General features: G+C 53.1%; 1 protein-coding gene across 1 annotated transcript in view; it reads left to right on the top strand.

The window, feature by feature from the left end:
• The first annotated feature begins 1,940 nt into the window (after window positions 1-1,940).
• Window positions 1,941-18,924, top strand: part of adamtsl5 (ADAMTS like 5) — a 48,258-nt gene continuing 31,274 nt past the window's right edge. The window contains exons 1-6 of the mRNA XM_067973455.1: window positions 1,941-2,430; window positions 3,463-3,870; window positions 6,372-6,444; window positions 12,043-12,161; window positions 13,637-13,697; window positions 17,515-17,626. Of these exons, the coding sequence (XP_067829556.1) occupies window positions 3,851-3,870; window positions 6,372-6,444; window positions 12,043-12,161; window positions 13,637-13,697; window positions 17,515-17,626 (385 nt within the window). The 5' untranslated portion in view covers window positions 1,941-2,430; window positions 3,463-3,850. The remainder of the gene's footprint in view (window positions 2,431-3,462; window positions 3,871-6,371; window positions 6,445-12,042; window positions 12,162-13,636; window positions 13,698-17,514; window positions 17,627-18,924) is intronic.

The raw sequence follows: 18,924 nt of genomic DNA on the forward strand, positions 1-18,924 counted from the left end.
CTATTAATTACTTTGAAGCACAGTAACTGTTCGTATTTAGGCGAAGTGCCTAAATATTAAAGGGTATGGGGAGTGAGCAGGAGAGTGAGATTAGACTGGGTGGGATATTAAAGGGTATGGGGAGTGAGCAGGAGAGTGGGATTAGACTGGGTGGGGTATTAAAGGGTATGGGGAGTGAGGGGGAGAGTGGGATTGGACTGGGTGGGATATTAAAGGGTATAGGGAGTGAGCAGGAGAGTGGGATTAGACTGGGTGGGATATTAAAGGGTATGGGGAGTGAGCAGGAGAGTGGGATTAGACTGGGTGGGATATTAAAGGGTATGGGGAGTGAGCAGGAGAGTGGGATTAGACTGGGTGGGATATTAAAGGATATGGGGAGCGAGTGGGAGTGGGATTGTGTAAGGAGAAAAGAGGATCAGCCACACCTGTGATGCACTCACAGTCAAATAGCCCACTGACACCACCTGGCCTTATACATGTAGAAGAGCCACTTTGAGTCAGGTGCCATCTCCTGCAGAACCAGCACCTTCCGGAGAAGGGAGAGAAAGGGGGGGGAGGAAAATTAAATAGGAAAAATATTTTTATAAAACGTCTACATCACGCTGTATTCCCAGTAGCTCTACAGAAAGTCCCCATTTGGTTCAGAAACAGCTCTCAGCTGTTGTACACACCCAGCTGTATAAATAACCACCTCCAGTGACTCAAATACCATTCTTTAATTTACTGCCACTATTTTAATATATGTGATGTTCTTGTGTAAAGGACAGAGGCTGTGTTCATACACTTGTATCACAGAGAGTTAGCAGGAGGTGGTGAATTGCACCTGTCACATTCCACTCCCTGCCAATAACACTGCAGTTCCTTTGAAGTAGTTCCTTGTAGATAAATTCGAAAGCTGGTACTCTGCCAGGGAACCTTATGTCTGGAGCAGTCTTTCTGCGGGCTCCATGAGTGATCTATTTCCACCCCACTTCTTTTAATCGCGCGTTATCAGGCCGAGTGCTGGCTGCCAGGGTTCCGCACGAAATGAGTTTGGACCCAGACCCAATCCCGGCTCCAGTGGGCACCAGCTGACAGAGTGCCCCTAATTTGGGCATCGGATTGGCAATGTCACTCCGAGCCCACACTGTGTGTAAATGTTACATTGGCACTGTATGACAGGCTGGTCCAAGCTTTCTGTCTCTATGGTAACCTCCGATGGAGCTTCGAGGACCTCCTATAAAGAAAGGGTGAACTTACATTTCTGCCTCTCAGAGTTGTCCCAAAGCACTTCACAGGCAGTGAATTATTTCTGAAGTGCAGTTACTATTGTTTCGCCCCAAATGCCCCCATTAATTGCCAGATATCTCACACTGCCCATATTAACAGATCCTCGTTTTCTGGCTCAGAATTAATACCTCAACAAGGGAATTAAACCAACAACAGCCTGTTCCAAACCTCCAGGGTCACAGCGTTCAAACAGGACAAACCAGTGAGTGACAAATATAACAACATATAGGAGTAAGAGAGAAACAGAGACAGAGAGAGAATGGGAAAGAGAGAGAGAAACAGAGACAGAGAGAGAATGGGAAAGAGAGAGAGAAACAGAGACAGAGAGAGAATGGGAAAGAGAGAAACAGAGACAGAGAGAGAATGGGAAAGAGAGAGAGAAACAGAGACAGAGAGAGAATGGGAAAGAGAGAGAAAAACAGAGATAAAGAGATAAACAGAGATACAGAAACAGAGATAGGGAGTAAGAGCGAGTGACAGAAAATGAGAAACAGATAGAGAAACACAGAAAGAAAGAGGGAGAGAGACTGGCAGCCTCAGACAGGCTGGAACTGAGTGCAGGGAGGAGCTGACACCAACATCATTGGGGAAAAGCAACATCGACCTGAGAGCAAAATCAGTATTCAGAGTCAGAGGATTAGAGAGAGAGAAAAAGACAGAGAGTGAGAGACAGAGAGAGGGGAGAGATCGAAAGGCAGTGAGTCAGAGAGAGAGTGAGAGAGGGAGTGAGAGTGTGTGTGAGTGAGAGTGACACGGTGTGTGAGAGTGAGAGAGACAGAGAGAGGGAGTGAGAGTGTGTGTGAGTGAGAGTGACACGGTGTGTGAGAGTGAGAGAGACAGAGAGGGAGTGAGAGTGTGTGTGAGTGAGAGGGAGTGTGAGAGTGACAGAGGGAGAGAATGTGTGAGTGAGAGTTTGAATGTGAGTGAGTGTGTGAGGGAGGGAGAGAGTGTGAATGTGAGAGTGAGTGAGAGAGTGTGTGAGAGGGAGGGACTGTCAGCGAGGCTGGAGCTCGAAATCTCTCGGATTCTGCATTCAGAAGTTTCACGTGTTTTTTTTTGATCACCTCATCTCAAACCTGAGAAAAGCGGCAATGGGCGGAGCCGCGAGTCGGTCTCACCATCAGTCCGAGAGAGCAGCACACATGCTGCGATAGAGAGCAGGTGAAGGGTGAGGGAGAGGGAGAGGAGGGAGTAGAATGAGAGAGGGGAGAGGGAGGGAGGGGAGAGGGAGATGGAGGAGAAGGAGAGGGAGAGAAAGGGGGAGAGAGGGAGGGAGAGAAGGAGAGAGAGGAGTAAAGCAGCTGGGAGAGGGAGCTGCAGAAGCTTCAGTCCAGGAACAGTTTGCCACAGAGGAAGAGCAGTTAACACCGACCAGGAGAGAGAGACATTTCCAAAACTCTCTCCAACTCAGAGAATCTGTGAAGATTTGGGGAAAAGTTTCTAAAAACTGCCGCTCACGGGATGAACTATTGGGATTTCGTAGCCCAGTGACAGCGTGTACCTGGCTCGGGTCTGTCACTACCTGTCCCGGGACATCTTGTACCTGGCTCGGGTCTGTCACTACCTGTCCCGGGATATCGTGTACCTGGCTCGGGTCTGTCACTACCTGCCCCGGCTCAGCGTGTACCTGGCTCGGGTCTATCCCTACCTGTCCCGGGATATCGTGTACCTGGCTCGGGTCTGTCACTACCTGTCCCGGGATGTCGTGTACCTGGCTCGGGTCTGTCCCTACCTGTCCCGGGTCAGCGTGTACCTGGCTCGGGTCTGTCCTTACCTGTCCCGGGATGTCGTGTACCTGGCTCGGGTCTGTCCCTACCTGTCCCGGGTCAGCGTGTACCTGGCTCGGGTCTGTCCCTACCTGTCCCGGGATGTCGTGTACCTGGCTCGGGTCTGTCCCTACCTGTCCCGGGTCAGCGTGTACCTGGCTCGGGTCTGTCCTTACCTGTCCCGGGTCAGCGTGTACCTGGCTCGGGTCTGTCCTTACCTGTCCCGGGTCAGCGTGTACCTGGCTCGGGTCTGTCCTTACCTGTCCCGGGTCAGCGTGTACCTGGCTCGGGTCTGTCCTTACCTGTCCCGGGTCAGCGTGTACCTGGCTCGGGTCTGTCCCTACCTGTCCCGGGACAGCGTGTGTTTGTTCCAGTCGGGTTTTTGCAGCAATAATAACCATTCTCTCTCGATTTGTTTCCTGATCAGACAGAGGACGAAAAGTGTCGATTTCAGATCCACCCCTTTAGAAAGCGCCAAAGACATCAGCAGAGAAAAACTTATCCCATTCCCAGGACATTGATCTCAGCCCAGCTCATGGACACCGGTTTGATGTGGAAAATACGTTGTTCCATTTATTTATTTATTGATATTCTGTTAAAAATGCAAAGTGTCTCCGCATTGGGTGATAGCGACCAACTCAGGCTTTGCAGACTGGGTGAGATCAATACAGATCCTGTTGTGAAATTCTTGCTGTGAAGTCTGGTGGGGTTTAACCCCTCACCTCCACTTCCCCGCACCCGGTCCAACTGCCCTCTGCAGCCCAAGGGTAGGGTCCTGCTCACGGGAGGAGTCTGACGCCGGACACTGCGGGAGTATGATCCTCCTGAGGCGCAGGTAATATGTGTGTGTGTCTATCTGTGTGTTTGTGTCTATCTGTGTGTATCTGTGTGTGTGTGTGTGTATCTATCCGTGTGTGTCTATCTGTGTGTCTATCTGTGTGTGTGTGTCTATCTGTGTGTCTATCTGTGTGTGTGTGTCTATCTGTGTGTCTATCTGTGTGTGTGTGTGTATCTATCTGTGTGTGTCTATCTGTGTGTGTGTGTCTATCTGTGTGTGTGTGTGTGTCTATCTGTGTGTGTGAGTGTGTGTCTATCTGTGTGTGTGTGTGTCTATCTGTGTGTGTGAGTGTGTGTCTATCTGTGTGTGTGAGTGTGTGTCTATCTGTGTGTGAGTGTGTGTCTATCTGTGTGTGTGTGTGTCTATCTGTGTGTGAGTGTGTGTGTCTATCTGTGTGTGAGTGTGTGTGTCTATCTGTGTGTGAGTGTGTGTCTATCTGTGTGTGTGTGTGTCTATCTGTGTGTGTGAGTGTGTGTCTATCTGTGTGTGTGTGTGTGTCTATCTGTGTGTGTGTGTGTGTGTGTGAGTGTGTGTGTGTGTCTATCTGTGTGTGTGTGTGTGTGTGTGTGTGTGAGTGTGCTTGTCTATCTGTGTGTGAGTGTGTGTGTCTATCTGTGTGTGTGTGTGTCTATCTGTGTGAGTGTGTGTGTGTGTGTGTGTGTGTGTCCCCATATCTAGTTACCTGTGTGTGCTCTTTAGATTTCTGCTTTTAGTGTGTGTCCCAGACTAGGAAGTCAGAGTTCTGACTGTAGAGAGACAGAGTGCAGACGTAAGGAGCTGTTATATTATATTAGAGACTGATCACTATTTAAAATGTTTTTCTCCCATCCTTTCCTGGAATCTGTTGGTTGATCAGGTCTGTCAGCACCTGAAGAGAAAAGACAGGTTAATGTTTCAACTCCAGACCACAGAGAAACTGTCCCAGTCCGTGGAGGGAAACTGTCCCAGTCCGTGGGAGGACACTGTCCCAGTCCGTGGGGGGACACTGTCCCAGGCCGTGGGGGGAAGCTGTCCCAGTCCATGGGGGAAACTGCCCCAGTCCATACCTGCCCTGGGAGTGTTTGATAGGACAGTGTAGAGGGAGCTTTACTCTGTATCTAACTCGTGCTGTACCTGCCCTGGGAATGTTTGATGGGACAGTGTAGAGGTACTTTACTCTGTATCTAACCCGTGCTGTACCTGCCCTGGGAGTGTTTGATGGGAGAGTGTAGAGGGAGCTTTACTCTGTATCTAACCCGTGCTGTACCTGCCCTGGGAGTGTTTGATGGGACAGTGTAGAGGGAGCTTTACTCTGTATCTAACCCGTGCTGTACCTGCCCTGGGAGTGTTTGATGGGACAGTGTAGAGGGAGCTTTACTCTGTATCTAACCCGTGCGGTACCTGCCCTGGGGGTGTTTGATGGGACAGTGTAGAGGGAGCTTTACTCTTTGGAGTGAGATTATCTGACAGAGAAAGGCAAATTGAACTGAGATTGAATCCAGCTCAGGGTAATCGAGAATATTTCATTAATTCAGATTCTATACCAATTAAAGGCACAACTGGAATTTTTAAAAAAATTAACACTGAGGTTCTAATTTCAAAACAAGGCAGAACAGCCTGCCAGACATCCCTAATACTGAGACCATGTCCAAAGGTGGGCAGGGAACAATATCACGGTGCACTCTGGGATTTGGAGTGGGGGGAGTAGAGGGGGCAAAAAATCTGGGGGGAGGGGGGATACAGACCTGTGACCCCCAGTACTGTACCCCAGTGTTATACAGTGACAGACCTGTGCCCACCAGTACTGTACCCCAGTGTTATACAGTGACAGACCTGTGCCCACCAGTACTGTCCCCCAGTGTTATACAGAGACAGACCTGTGCCCACCAGTACTGTACCCCAGTGTTATACAGTGACAGACCTGTGCCCACCAGTACTGTCCCCCAGTGTTATACAGTGACAGACCTGTTCCCACCAGTACTGTCCCCCAGTGTTATACAGAGACAGACCTGTGCCCACCAGTACTGTACCCCAGTGTTATACAGTGACAGACCTGTGCCCACCAGTACTGTCCCCCAGTGTTATACAGTGACAGACCTGTGCCCACCAGTACTGTCCCCCAGTGTTATACAGTGACAGACCTGTGACCCCCAGTACTGTCCCCCAGTGTTATACAGTGACAGATCAGTACCCACCACTACTGTCCCCCAGTGTTAAACAGTGACAGACCTGTACTCCCCAGTACTGTATCCCAGTGTTATACAGTGACAGACCTGTACTCCCCAGTACTGTACCCCAGTGTTATACAGTGACAGACCTGTACTCCCCAGTACTGTACCCCAGTGTTATACAGTGACAGACCTGTACCCCCAGTACTGTACCCCAGTGTTATACAGTGACAGAGAGAGGGAAGGGGTTGGAAGAGGAGGATTAGAGTGGAGGGCGGGGGGCAAGGGGAGGGGAGGGTGTGAGTGGGAGGTGTGGACAGTTGCTCTGATGTTTTCTGGTTGTTATTTCAGATCCCGGCCTGGATCTCTGCTTCTGATTCACTCTGTGCTTGGGTTTGTGATTCTCTCCCAGTTACCAGATCAGGTGAGCACAGTCTGTGAGCAGCCTGTTCACCTGTTTTATTTCATTTCCCTGCAGTGTGACAAATTGAAAAAAGGGATACTGGCACTTCCTCCCTCCTTATTTCCCGATTTCCCGATTTCCCTTCCTTCCTTCTTCCCCGAAAGTGCTGACTCAAGCTGGAATATCTCAACAAGTGGCTGTTCTTCACCAGTCAGCCTGGGCAGTGAGTGTAAGTGAGCTGTTGAACTGTGGAGGGCATCACAGCAACGCCCGATCCTGCCTTCACGCCACATCCACACGCACTCATTACAGACGTGGGCTTCAGCTGGGGACCGGATCAGGCTCGGCTATCATGCCCCCCAAGGTTGAATAGTATGAAGATGCCGAAGGCAATTGCAGCACCCTACTTCCAAACTCAGCTGCGCTTTGCCAACCTGACACAGGCCTGGGATGAAACCTGGGCCTTGCCTAGTCGGAGTGGCTCAGTCCCGTGAGGAGCAGTGTCTCCAGGCCCCTGAGTCGACACAAACTAATCTTTCAATCTTTATAAAAGGAGAAAGGTTTGGGTGGAGGGTCACACTCTGTCACCTTAAAGACACGCACAGTCCGATCCAATCCCATGGGTGGACTTTGAGCTGTCGGCTCGTGATGGTTGGAGATCAGTAAGGGCTGACAGAGAGCAGGTCCCACCCTGTCCCTGTGGAGTGCTGAAATCCCCAGAGTGTGTGGCATGTGTTACTGCCTCCTCTCCCCGAACCCCTCCCACCTCTCCCCCAACTTCTCCCACCTCTCCCCAACCTCCCACCTCTCCACCAACCCCTCCCACCTCTCCCCGAACCCCTCCCACCTCTCCCCGAACCCCTCCCACCTCTCCCCGAACCCCTCCCACCTCTCCCCAACCCCCCACCTCTCCACCAATCCCTCCCACCTCTCCACCAATCCCTCCCACCTCTCCCCGAACCCCTCCCACCTCTCCCCCAACTTCTCCCACCTCTCCACCAATCCCTCCCACCTCTCCACCAACCCCTCCCACCCCTCCCCGAACCCCTCCCACCCCTCCCCGAACCCCTCCCACCTCTCCACCAATCACTCCCACCCCTCCCCGAACCCCTCCCACCTCTCCGCAACCCCCTCCCAACTCTCCCCCAACCTCCACCCCGCCTCTCCCCCAATCCCTCCACCTCTCCCCCAATCCTCCCCCAACCTCCCACCTCTCCCCAACCCCCCCACCTCTCCCTAACCTCCCCCTCCCATCTCTCCCCCAACCCCCCTACCTCTCCCCAACCTCCCACTCCCACCTCTCCCCCAACCCCCCCACCTCTCCACAACCCCCCTCCCACCTCTTAACCCCCTCCTCCTCTCTCCCAACCCCTCCACCGCCCTCCCTCAACCCCCCCACCTCTCCCTCAATCCCCCCACCTCTCCCTCAACCCCCCCACCTCTCCCTCAATCCCCCCACCTCTCCCTCAATCCCTTATCTGTCTCCCAACCACCCCTCCCACCTCTTCCCCAACCCCCATCCACCTGTCAACCCTCCCACCTCTCCCCAACACCCCCCACCTCTCCCCCAATCCCCCCACCTCTCCTTCAACCCTCATCTCTCCCCCAAGCACCCCTCCCACCTCTTCCCCAACCCCCATCCACCTGTCAACCCTCCCACCTCTCCCCAACACCCCCCACCTCTCCCCCAATCCCCCCACCTCTCCTTCAACCCTCATCTCTCCCCCAAGCACCCCTCCCACTTCTTTCCCAACCCCCCACCCACCTCTCAATCCTCCCACCTCTCCCCCAACCACCCCCCACCTCTTTCCCAAACCCCCCACCTCTCAACCCCCCAACCCCCCCGCCCCACCTCTGCCCCAACCCCCTCCCACCTCTCTCCCAACCCCCCCCACCTCTCTCCCAACCCCCCCCACCTCTCTCCCACCTCCGTCAAGTGCGGTTTCGATCCCATTATCTTGGGGCCCATTAAATACCACTGGGGTGGGGGCTGGTGGAAATTGTTCACGGGTGGGGGTGTGAATCGGGTGGAATTGCTCCGATCACCCGTTACACGACGCATCCGATCTTTGGTTCTATTGAGCGTAAGGGGCGTTGAATGCGATTTCCGCCCCTTTCGTTCTCCCCACTCCCCCCCACCATGTGCGGACCCCTCCCCCCACCAACCGTGTGTAAGGGTTTCAGCCCCTCGGGAATGGGAGAGAGGGTGTCTGTTCCATGGCTGGTTTGCCTCCCCTAACCCCCTCAAAACGTCTTGACTCTCGCTGGGCTCCGGTTCCAAAGGCGCTGATTGACCTTGTCGAAGAGACTACTCTCCGCGTGTGAATATAGACAGTGAGTGTTGCAGGCTATTCGACCACAGAGTGTTTCACAGCCGAGCTTGATCCCCTTCTCACTGGATATCCGCCCGCACTTTCCAGCTGCGGAGTCTGGATAGAGATCAAGAGCAGAAACCCTGGTGGGGGGGTGGGGTTTGCTTCTCTCCCTCGTCTGGGGCACTGAGGCCAATTTTAGCCCCCTCCCCTCCCCCTACTGCCACCTAGACTGAGACCAGCTATCTCAGCACAGCCCAGGGATCGAACCTTGGCCCCACGGGGTCCCAGGGTCGAGGAGGCAGTGCTGGGACCCCACAAGAGCAAAACCCCCAGAGCCAACACCCAAATGTACTGGCGCTCTGTCTCTCGCTCTCTCTGTCTTCGAAACTCTTACAGCCGATCACAACACCGCCCTCAGCTCGGAGAAGGGGCACATGTTTAGGTGGTAGGATTTGATATTTTAGTTCTTGTTTTTGTAGCCTCTCCCGATGGCCGCGCTGGGTGAGGAGCTGCACCCTATAGATCAGAAAGATCCCATGTCTAACCCGTGGGCGGTGCCCAGTTAGCTGGTCTCAGCCCAGGCATCAGTACGTGTGCGTGGTCACTGGGTAAGAACAAGATCAGGCTCCACTGCGATGCCCTCCACAGTCCAATAGTCTGCACTGCTCCCTGTTTAGACTTGGATTGGGGACTTAGCCACCTGGGTAAAGTATTGGAGGGCAGGTGGACGGACTGATAGTGAGCATAGGGTTACCAACTCTGGTTGGACGTATCCCTGGAGGCTTCATCACATGACCTCCCGCCTCCAACCGCCTCACCCAGTCAAACAGCCTCTTTTCCCCCCACCTCCAATATTTTTATAACTAATAAACAAAAAGAAAAACAATGTTTTTTTTAAAATGCCCCTATGATTAATCTTTAATTCCTGGAGACTCCAGGACAACCCTGGAGAGCAGGCAACCCTGAGTGAGCGGGGTATTCGGCTACAGGAGGCTTCGCAGCCCGCCCTGATCTTGGCCGTGGGCGATGTCCGCAGAGGTGCGTTTCCCAGCCGGGGGGGCGGGGGGGGGGGGTCACTGGACAGAGGTCAGGAACAGGAATAGTTCAGTAGAATCTTCGGCCAAGTGGCTTCAGGAGAAGCACGGAGAAAATGGGGAAGAAATATATATATATATTTTTTAAGAAGAAGCAGCGTTGTCTCCTCTCGAAGGGAGACCCTGTAGGGAGATGGGCTGAAACCCGCTTGTCGTTACAATCAAGGCATTTGATGAGACGAGCCCGTGCAGACAAGTCCCAACACTGCCACACACTCACCTGCGAGGGGCTCACTGCTTGCTTCATTCCCCCCCTGCGGGTTAGTGTTGATTCAGTCATCAATCTACCTTTCTGTTCCCTGACACGTTCAAATGATTTATTTCTGCTCGTTATTTCCAAAGCTCCCGAGTCCTGGAGGTCGGGGGGTTTGTTGCGAGTGAGTTGGTTTCGAGCAGTCTAAAAACGCAGAGTTGTCGACCGCACGCACTTACTTTGGCCAACGTGTGTGGGCCCTGGCAGCGAGTATCAGAAGGGGATTGGGCTACAGGGGGCTTCACAGTCTGCACAGATTCACGTTTTCCAGCAGGAGTTGTGGGGGGGGGGTCACTGGACAGCGATCAGGAGCTGGAATAGTTCAATCAACAGGTAGAATAGAATCTTACAGTGCAGAATGAGGCCATTCAGCCCATCATGCCTGTGCCAGCTTTTGAAAGAGTCCCAATGAGACCCACTCCCCTGCTCTCTCCCCACAGCCCTGCAGACATTTCCTTTTCAAGTAGAGATCCAATTCCCCTTTGAAACTTATTATCCCTTTCAGGCAGTGCATTCCAGATCATAACAACTCGCTGCGTAAAAACGTTCTCCTCATCTCCCCCTCTGGTTCTTTTACCGATTATCTTAAATCTGTGTCCCCTGGTTACCGACCCTCCTCCCTGTGGAAACAGATTCTCCTTATTTACTCTTTCAAAACCCTTCAAAACTTAAGTAAAAAAAATTCGACAGTTCTGTGTAGTAAAAATTGAAAATGTTTTAAATCCGCAACGTGTCAGTCAGGATCTGAAAATGAGAAGCCGGCAATGTTTCTGGGCTCCCCTCCCCCTCTCTCCGCCTCCCCCCACCCCATCACCCGACCAGCCGAGACAGGTCTGAGGAAGGGTCACATCCGAACTGTTTGGCCCTTGTGTATTTCCAGCACACTCTGTTGCCGTTTCATTCAGTGTTTGTGGTTTCTCTCTCTCTCCCTCTCTCGCGCCTTCATTCTCTCTCCTCCCTCTCTCCCTTTCTCTCTCTCCCTCTGTTTCTCCCACTCTCTCTACCCCTCTTCCTCACTCTCTCTCTCCCCCTCTCCCTCCCCCCTCTCTCTCTCTCTCCCTCTCCCTTTCTCTCTCTCTCTCCCCTTTCTTGCTCTCTCCCTCTCTCTCCCCCTCTCCCTCCCCCTGTCTCTCTCTCTCCCTCTCCCTTTCTCTCCCTCTCCATTTCTCTCTCTCTCTGTCCCTCTTTCTCTCCCTCTCACTCTCCACCTCTCCCTTTCTCGCTCTCTCCCCCTCTCCCTCCCCTCTCTCTCATTCCCTCTCCTTCCCCCCTCTCTCTCCCTCTCCCTTTCCCTCTCTCTCCCTTTCTCTCTCTCACCCTCCCCCTTTCTTGCTCTCTCCCTCTCTCTCCCTTTCTCTCTCTCACCCTCCCCCTTTCTCGCTCCCTCCCCCTCCCCCTCCCCCCCTCTCTCTCTCCCTCTCCCTTTCACTATCTCACCCTCCCCCTTTCTTGCTCTCTCCCTCTCACTCTCCCCCTCTCCCTTTCTCGCTCTCTCCCCCTCTCTTTCTCTTTCCCTCTCCCTACCCCCTCTCTCTCTCTTTCCCTCTCCCTCCCCCTCTCTCTCTCTCTTTCCCTCTCCCTCCCCCCCTCTCTCCCCCCTCTCTCTCTTTTCCTCTCCCTCCCCCTCTCTCTTTCCCTCTCCCTCCCCCCTCTCTCTTTCTCTATCTCCCCCTCCCCCTTTCTTGCCCTCTCCCTCTCAATCTCCCCCTCTCTCTTTCCCTCCCCCTCTCCCTCCCCCCTCTCTCTCTCCCCCCTCTCTCTCTCCCCCCTCTCTCTCTCTTTCCCTCTCCCTCCCCCCTCTCTCTCTATCTCCCCCTCCCCCTTTCTTGCTCTCTCCCTCTCACTCTCCCCCTCTCTCTTTCCCTCTCCCTCCCCCCTCTCTCTCCCCCCCCTCTCTCTCTCTTTCCCTCTCCCTCCCCCTCTCTCACTCTCTCTCTCGCCATGTTCCCCCTCGCAGGGCGCTGGGCGGCAGGAGCTGGGATCAGGCGGCGAGTGGAGCCCATGGCAGAGCTGGTCTCCGTGCTCCAGGACCTGCGGAGCGGGTGCAGCCACCAGGATCCGGAGATGTTCCATCAGGTACCAACCCCCCTGGATTTAGAACCCTGCCCTTCACTATTGCACTATCGGAGAGGCCCCCTCGTGTAACACACCAGGGAGGGGAAACAGAGTTACAATAACCCCCAGGTTTTGGTAAAATCACCGGATACGGTTGGTGGGAATGTGCCAGTGTAAGTTTCACTCTGTGTCTGTTTAGGGGCTGTGCCCCCTCAATCTGTACGGCCTTTGTCAGACGTGGCTAGTGGGAGCACTCTCGCCTCTCAGTCAGAAGGTCGTGGGTTCAAACCCCAGCCCCATAATCCAGGCATAACATGTGACCAAGCTTGAGTTTTAAAAACTCACAAACACAAGAAGAAAGTTGGGAAAAGACTCTGTGCCCACCCTTGCTCCTCCTGCCCGTTAGAGGGTAACTTCATGCACCACCCTCCCCAGTCACTCCTGAATCTAACTCGGGAGAGGGGGGAACACAGAGAGAAAGACCGGTGACCAATTTCAGGAAAAGCTCGGGGAAACCCCACCCGGATTTCCTGAGCCGAGGTGTGGGCGAGGCGCTGGGTGTGTGTGGGCGAGGCGCTGGGTGTGTGTGGGCAAGGCGCTGGGTGTGTGTGGGCGAGGCGCTGGGTGTGTGTGGGCGAGGCGCTGGGTGTGTGTGGGCGAGGCGCTGGGTGTGTGTGGGCGAGGCGCTGGGTGTGTGTGGGCGAGGCGCTGGGTGTGTGAGGGTGAAGCTGTGTGTGGGCGAGGCGCTGGGTGTGTGAGGGTGAAGCTGTGTGTGGGCGAGGCACTGGGTGTGTGTCTGGGTGAGGGTGTAGGTGAGGCGCTGAGTGTGTGTGGGTGAAGCTGTGTTTGGGTATGGGGCTGGGTGTGTGTCTGGGTGAGGGTGTGGGTGAGGCGCTGGGTGTGTGAGGGTAAAGCTGTGTGAGGGCGAGGCGTTGGGTGTGTGTCTGGGTGAGGGTGTAGGCGAGGTGTGGGCGATACGCTGGGTGTGTGAGGGTGAAGCTGTGTGTGGGTATGGGGCTGGGTGTGTGTCTGGGTGAGGGTGTGGGTGAGGCACTGGGTGTGTGTGGGTATGGGGCTGGGTGTGTGTCTGGGTGAGGGTGTGGGTGAGGCACTGGGTGTGTGTGGGTATGGGGCTGGGTGTGTGTCTGGGTGAGGGTGTAGGTGAGGCGCTGGGTGTGTGTGGGTGAAGCTGTGTGTGGGCGAGGCACTGGGTGTGTGAGGGTGAAGCTGTGTGTGGGTATGGGGCTGGGTGTGTGTCTGGGTGAGGGTGTGGGTGAGGCACTGGGTGTGTGTGGGTGAGGCGCTGGGTGTGTGTCTGGGTGAGGGTGTGGTTGAGGCACTGGGGGTGTGTGGGTGAGGCGTTGGGTGTGTGTCTGGGTGAGGGTGTGGTTGAGGCACTGGGGGTGTGTGTGGGTGAGGCGCTGGGTGTGTGTCTGGGTGAGGGTGTGGGTGAGGCACTGGGTGTATTGCTGAAGTGGTCTGTTGTTTATTTCCAGAGATCCCATGGCGGAGACCTGTGCAGGGGACCAGAGGCAATACAAGGTGTGCGCTACTGAGGTAGGATTGTCCCCACAACATTCTATAACGTTCTACCAGCAGAAAGATCCCTTTTCTAATGATACGAGTGCCACTGGGGTTATCTAAAGTTTTGGTACAAAAGTCACAATGAAACCATTGTACTTTAATATGACAATACCTTAATCTGTGTATAACAGGGGTGCAGTGGTTAAATTACTGGGCAAGTAATCCAGAGGCCTGGACTAATAATCCAGAGAACGTGAGTTTAAATCCCACCATAGGCAGTTTGAGAATTTGAATTCAGTTTAAAAATCTAAAAATAAAATGCTGGTATCAGTAAAAGTGACCATGAAGCTGTCGGATTGTCCTAAAAACCCATCTGGTTCACCAATGTCCTTTAGGGAAGGAAACCTGCCGTCCTTACCCGGTCTGGGCCTATATGTGACTCCAGTCCCACACCAACGTGGTTGACTCTTAGCTGCCCTCTGAAGATGCTGAGTTGTATCAAAGCTGCAAGACCTTCTCAGGGCAACTAGGGATGGGCAATAAATGCCAGCCTTGCCAGCGATGCCCACATCCCGAGAATGAATTTATAAAAATTCCCAAATGGAGTGTAATACTGTAATGAGATACAATGTGCTAATACCCTAGATAAGGCCCTCTGATCCTGACTCACCTGTATCCTACTATAAGTACCATGCTAAAACAATGCAGAGTAACTGTATCGATCTGTAAACCAGTCCATCGAAATGAAGTCTGAACCTGTCCCTGGGGTAAATATCTGAACCTGTCCCTGGGGTAAATATCTGGGCCTGTTCCTGGGGTAAATATCTGGGCCTGTTCCTGGGGTAAATATCTGGGCCTGTCCCTGGGGTAAATATCTGGCCTGTTCCTGGGGTAAATATCTGGGCCTGTTCCTGGGGTAAATATCTGGGCCTGTTCCTGGGGTAAATATCTGACCTGTTCCTGGGGTAAATATCTGGACCTGTTCCTGGGGTAAATATCTGGCCTGTTCCTGGGGTAAATATCTGGGCCTGTTCCTGGGGTAAATATCTGGCCTGTTCCTGGGGTAAATATCTGGGCCTGTTCCTGGGGTAAATATCTGGCCTGTTCCTGGGGTAAATATCTGGCCTGTTCCTGGGGTAAATATCTGGGCCTGTTCCTGGGGTAAATATCTGGGCCTGTTCCTGGGGTAAATATCTGGACCTGTTCCTGGGGTAAATATCTGGCCTGTTCCTGGGGTAAATATCTGGCCTGTTCCTGGGGTAAATATCTGGGCCTGTTCCTGGGGTAAATATCTGGGCCTGTCCCTGGGGTAAATATCTGGCCTGTTCCTGGGGTAAATATCTGGGCCTGTTCCTGGGGTAAATATCTGGGCCTGTTCCTGGGGTAAATATCTGACCTGTTCCTGGGGTAAATATCTGGACCTGTTCCTTGGATAAATATCTGGCCTGTCCCTGGGGTAAATATCTGACCTGTTCCTGGGGTAAATATCTGGGCCTGTTCCTGGGGTAAATATCTGGGCCTGTTCCTGGGGTAAATATCTGACCTGTTCCTGGGGTAAATATCTGGACCTGTTCCTGGGGTAAATATCTGACCTGTCCCTGGGGTAAATATCTGGGCCTGTTCCTGGGGTAAATATCTGGGCCTGTCCCTGGGGTAAATATCTGACCTGTCCCTGGGGTAAATATCTGGGCCTGTTCCTGGGGTAAATATCTGGGCCTGTTCCTTGGATAAATATCTGGCCTGTCCCTGGGGTAAATATCTGGCCTGTCCCTGGGGTAAATATCTGGGCCTGTCCCTGGGGTAAATATCTGGGCCTGTCCCTGGGGTAAATATCTGGCCTGTCCCTGGGGTAAATATCTGGGCCTGTCCCTGGGGTAAATATCTGGCCTGTTCCTGGGGTAAATATCTGGGCCTGTCCCTGGGGTAAATATCTGGACCTGTTCCTGGGGTAAATATCTGGCCTGTCCCTGGGGTAAATATCTGGCCTGTTCCTGGGGTAAATATCTGGCCTGTTCCTTGGATAAATATCTGGACCTGTTCCTGGGGTAAATATCTGGACCTATTCCTGGGGTAAATATCTGGACCTGTTCCTGGGGTAAATATCTGGGTCTGTCCCTGGGGTAAATATCTGGGCCTGTCCCTGGGGTAAATATCTGGGCCTGTCCCTGGGGTAAATATCTGGGCCTGTTCCTGGGGTAAATATCTGGGCCTGTCCCTGGGGTAAATATCTGGCCTGTCCCTGGGGTAAATATCTGGCCTGTTCCTGGGGTAAATATCTGGGCCTGTCCCTGGGGTAAATATATGGACCTGTTCCTGGGGTAAATATCTGGCCTGTTCCTGGGGTAAAGATCTGGCCTGTTCCTGGGGTAAATATCTGGGCCTGTTCCTGGGGTAAATATCTGACCTGTTCCTGGGGTAAATATCTGGACCTGTTCCTTGGATAAATATCTGGCCTGTCCCTGGGGTAAATATCTGACCTGTTCCTGGGGTAAATATCTGGGCCTGTTCCTGGGGTAAATATCTGGGCCTGTTCCTGGGGTAAATATCTGACCTGTTCCTGGGGTAAATATCTGGACCTGTTCCTGGGGTAAATATCTGACCTGTCCCTGGGGTAAATATCTGGGCCTGTTCCTGGGGTAAATATCTGGGCCTGTCCCTGGGGTAAATATCTGACCTGTCCCTGGGGTAAATATCTGGGCCTGTTCCTGGGGTAAATATCTGGGCCTGTTCCTTGGATAAATATCTGGCCTGTCCCTGGGGTAAATATCTGGCCTGTCCCTGGGGTAAATATCTGGGCCTGTCCCTGGGGTAAATATCTGGGCCTGTCCCTGGGGTAAATATCTGGCCTGTCCCTGGGGTAAATATCTGGGCCTGTCCCTGGGGTAAATATCTGGCCTGTTCCTGGGGTAAATATCTGGGCCTGTCCCTGGGGTAAATATCTGGACCTATTCCTGGGGTAAATATCTGGACCTGTTCCTGGGGTAAATATCTGGGCCTGTCCCTGGGGTAAATATCTGGGCCTGTCCCTGGGGTAAATATCTGGGCCTGTCCCTGGGGTAAATATCTGGGCCTGTTCCTGGGGTAAATATCTGGGCCTGTCCCTGGGGTAAATATCTGGCCTGTCCCTGGGGTAAATATCTGGCCTGTTCCTGGGGTAAATATCTGGGCCTGTCCCTGGGGTAAATATATGGACCTGTTCCTGGGGTAAATATCTGGCCTGTTCCTGGGGTAAAGATCTGGCCTGTTCCTGGGGTAAATATCTGGGCCTGTTCCTGGGGTAAATATCTGGACCTGTTCCTGGGGTAAATATCTGGCCTGTTCCTGGGGTAAATATTTGGGCCTGTTCCTGGGGTAAATATCTGGACCTGTTCCTGGGGTAAATATCTGGCCTGTTCCTGGGGTAAATATCTGGGCCTGTTCCTGGGGTAAATATCTGGACCTGTTCCTGGGTAAATATCTGGACCTGTTCCTGGGGTAAATATATGGACCTGTTCCTGGGGTAAATATCTGGGCCTGTTCCTGGGGTAAATATCTGGACCTGTTCCTGGGTAAATATCTGGGCCTGTTCCTGGGGTAAATATATGGACCTGTTCCTGGGGTAAATATCTGGACCTGTTCCTGGGGTAAATATCTGGCCTGTTCCTGGGGTAAATATCTGGGCCTGTCCCTGGGGTAAATATCTGGGCCTGTCCCTGGGGTAAAGATCTGGACCTGTTCCTGGGGTAAAGATCTGGACCTGTTCCTGGGGTAAAGATCTGGACCTGTTCCTGGGGTAAATATCTGACCTGTTCCTGGGGTAAATATCTGGCCTGTTCCTGGGGTTCTCAGTGTTGTCTCTGTCTCTCCTCAGGACTGCCCCCCAGGTTCAGTGGATTTCAGACAGCTTCAGTGTTCTGCCTATGACGGCCAGCCGATCCTACGGACTCGCAGGGATCCCTTTGAGTGGGTTCCTTTCTACGGAGGTGAGAGGCTTTCCTTATTTCCAGTGTTCCCCGCTCTTCTCTCGAAGGTTCGGCTTCATACGTGGGTCCGATGCCTGGAGCTCCAGCCTCCAACCCCCCACCCCCCCAACCCCTGTCCAAGTGACCATTCCTCACATGTGAACCCAGACAGTGGGCGTCAGCAGGCTGCTCGACTTTGGAAGATGTCACAGCTGGACAATGATCAGCATCATGAACCCTGGCTGATTAGTTTTGTACCTTCCTCGTCCAGGGGCACTGAGGGCTCTTGAAATTAAAACCTGAATAAAGAGAGACTGGCATTTATACAGCACCTTTCACTACCTCAGGACGTCCCAAAGCGCTTTACAACCAATTAAGTAGTTTTTGAAGTGTACTCACTGTTGTAATGTAGGAAACGTGGCAGCCAATTTGTGCACAGCAAGATCCCACAATCAGCAATGTGATAATGACCAGATAATCTGTTTTTTGGGGATGTTGGTTGAGCTGGTCCTGGGGTAAATATCTGGACCTGGTCCTGGGATTAATATCTGGACCTGGCCCTGAGGTAAATATCTGGGCCTGTTCCTTGGGTAAATATCTGCGCCTGTTCCTGGGGTAAAGATCTGGACCTGGGCCTGGGGTAAATATCAGGACCTGGTCCTGGAGTAAAGATCTGGGCCTGGTCCTGGGGTAAATATGTGGGCCTGGGGTAAATATCTGGCTCTGGTCCTGGAGTAAAGATCTGGGCCTGGTCCTGGGGTAAATATCTGGACCTGGTCCTGGGGTAAATATCTGGCCTGGTCCTGGATAAAGATCTGGGCCTGGTCCTGGATAAAGATCTGGGCCTGGTCCTGGGGTAAATATCTGGACCTGGTCCTGGGGTAAATATCTGGGCCTGGTCCTTGGGTAAATATCTGGGCCTGGTCCTGGGGTAAATATCTGGACCTGGGCTTGGGGTAAATATCTGGACCTGGTCCCGGGGTAAATATCTGGGCCTGTTCCTGGGATAAATATCTGGGCCTGTTCCTGGGGCAAATACCTAGACCTGGTCCTGGGGTAAATGTCTAGGCCTGTCCCTGGGGTAAATATCTGGCCTGTTCCTGGGGTAAATATCTGGACCTATTCCTGGGGTAAATATCTGGGCCTGTTCCTGGGGTAAATATCTGGGCCTGTTCCTGGGGTAAATATCTGGGCCTGGTCCTGGGGTAAATATCTGGGCCTGGTCCTGGGGTAAATATCTGGGCCTGGTCCTGGGGTAAATATCTGGCCCGTCCCCAATCAGCCATGTGATAATGACCAGATAATCTGTTTTTTGGTGA

This window comes from Heptranchias perlo, chromosome 38 (genome assembly GCF_035084215.1).
Source record: "Heptranchias perlo isolate sHepPer1 chromosome 38, sHepPer1.hap1, whole genome shotgun sequence".
NCBI classification, from domain to species: domain Eukaryota; kingdom Metazoa; phylum Chordata; class Chondrichthyes; order Hexanchiformes; family Hexanchidae; genus Heptranchias; species Heptranchias perlo.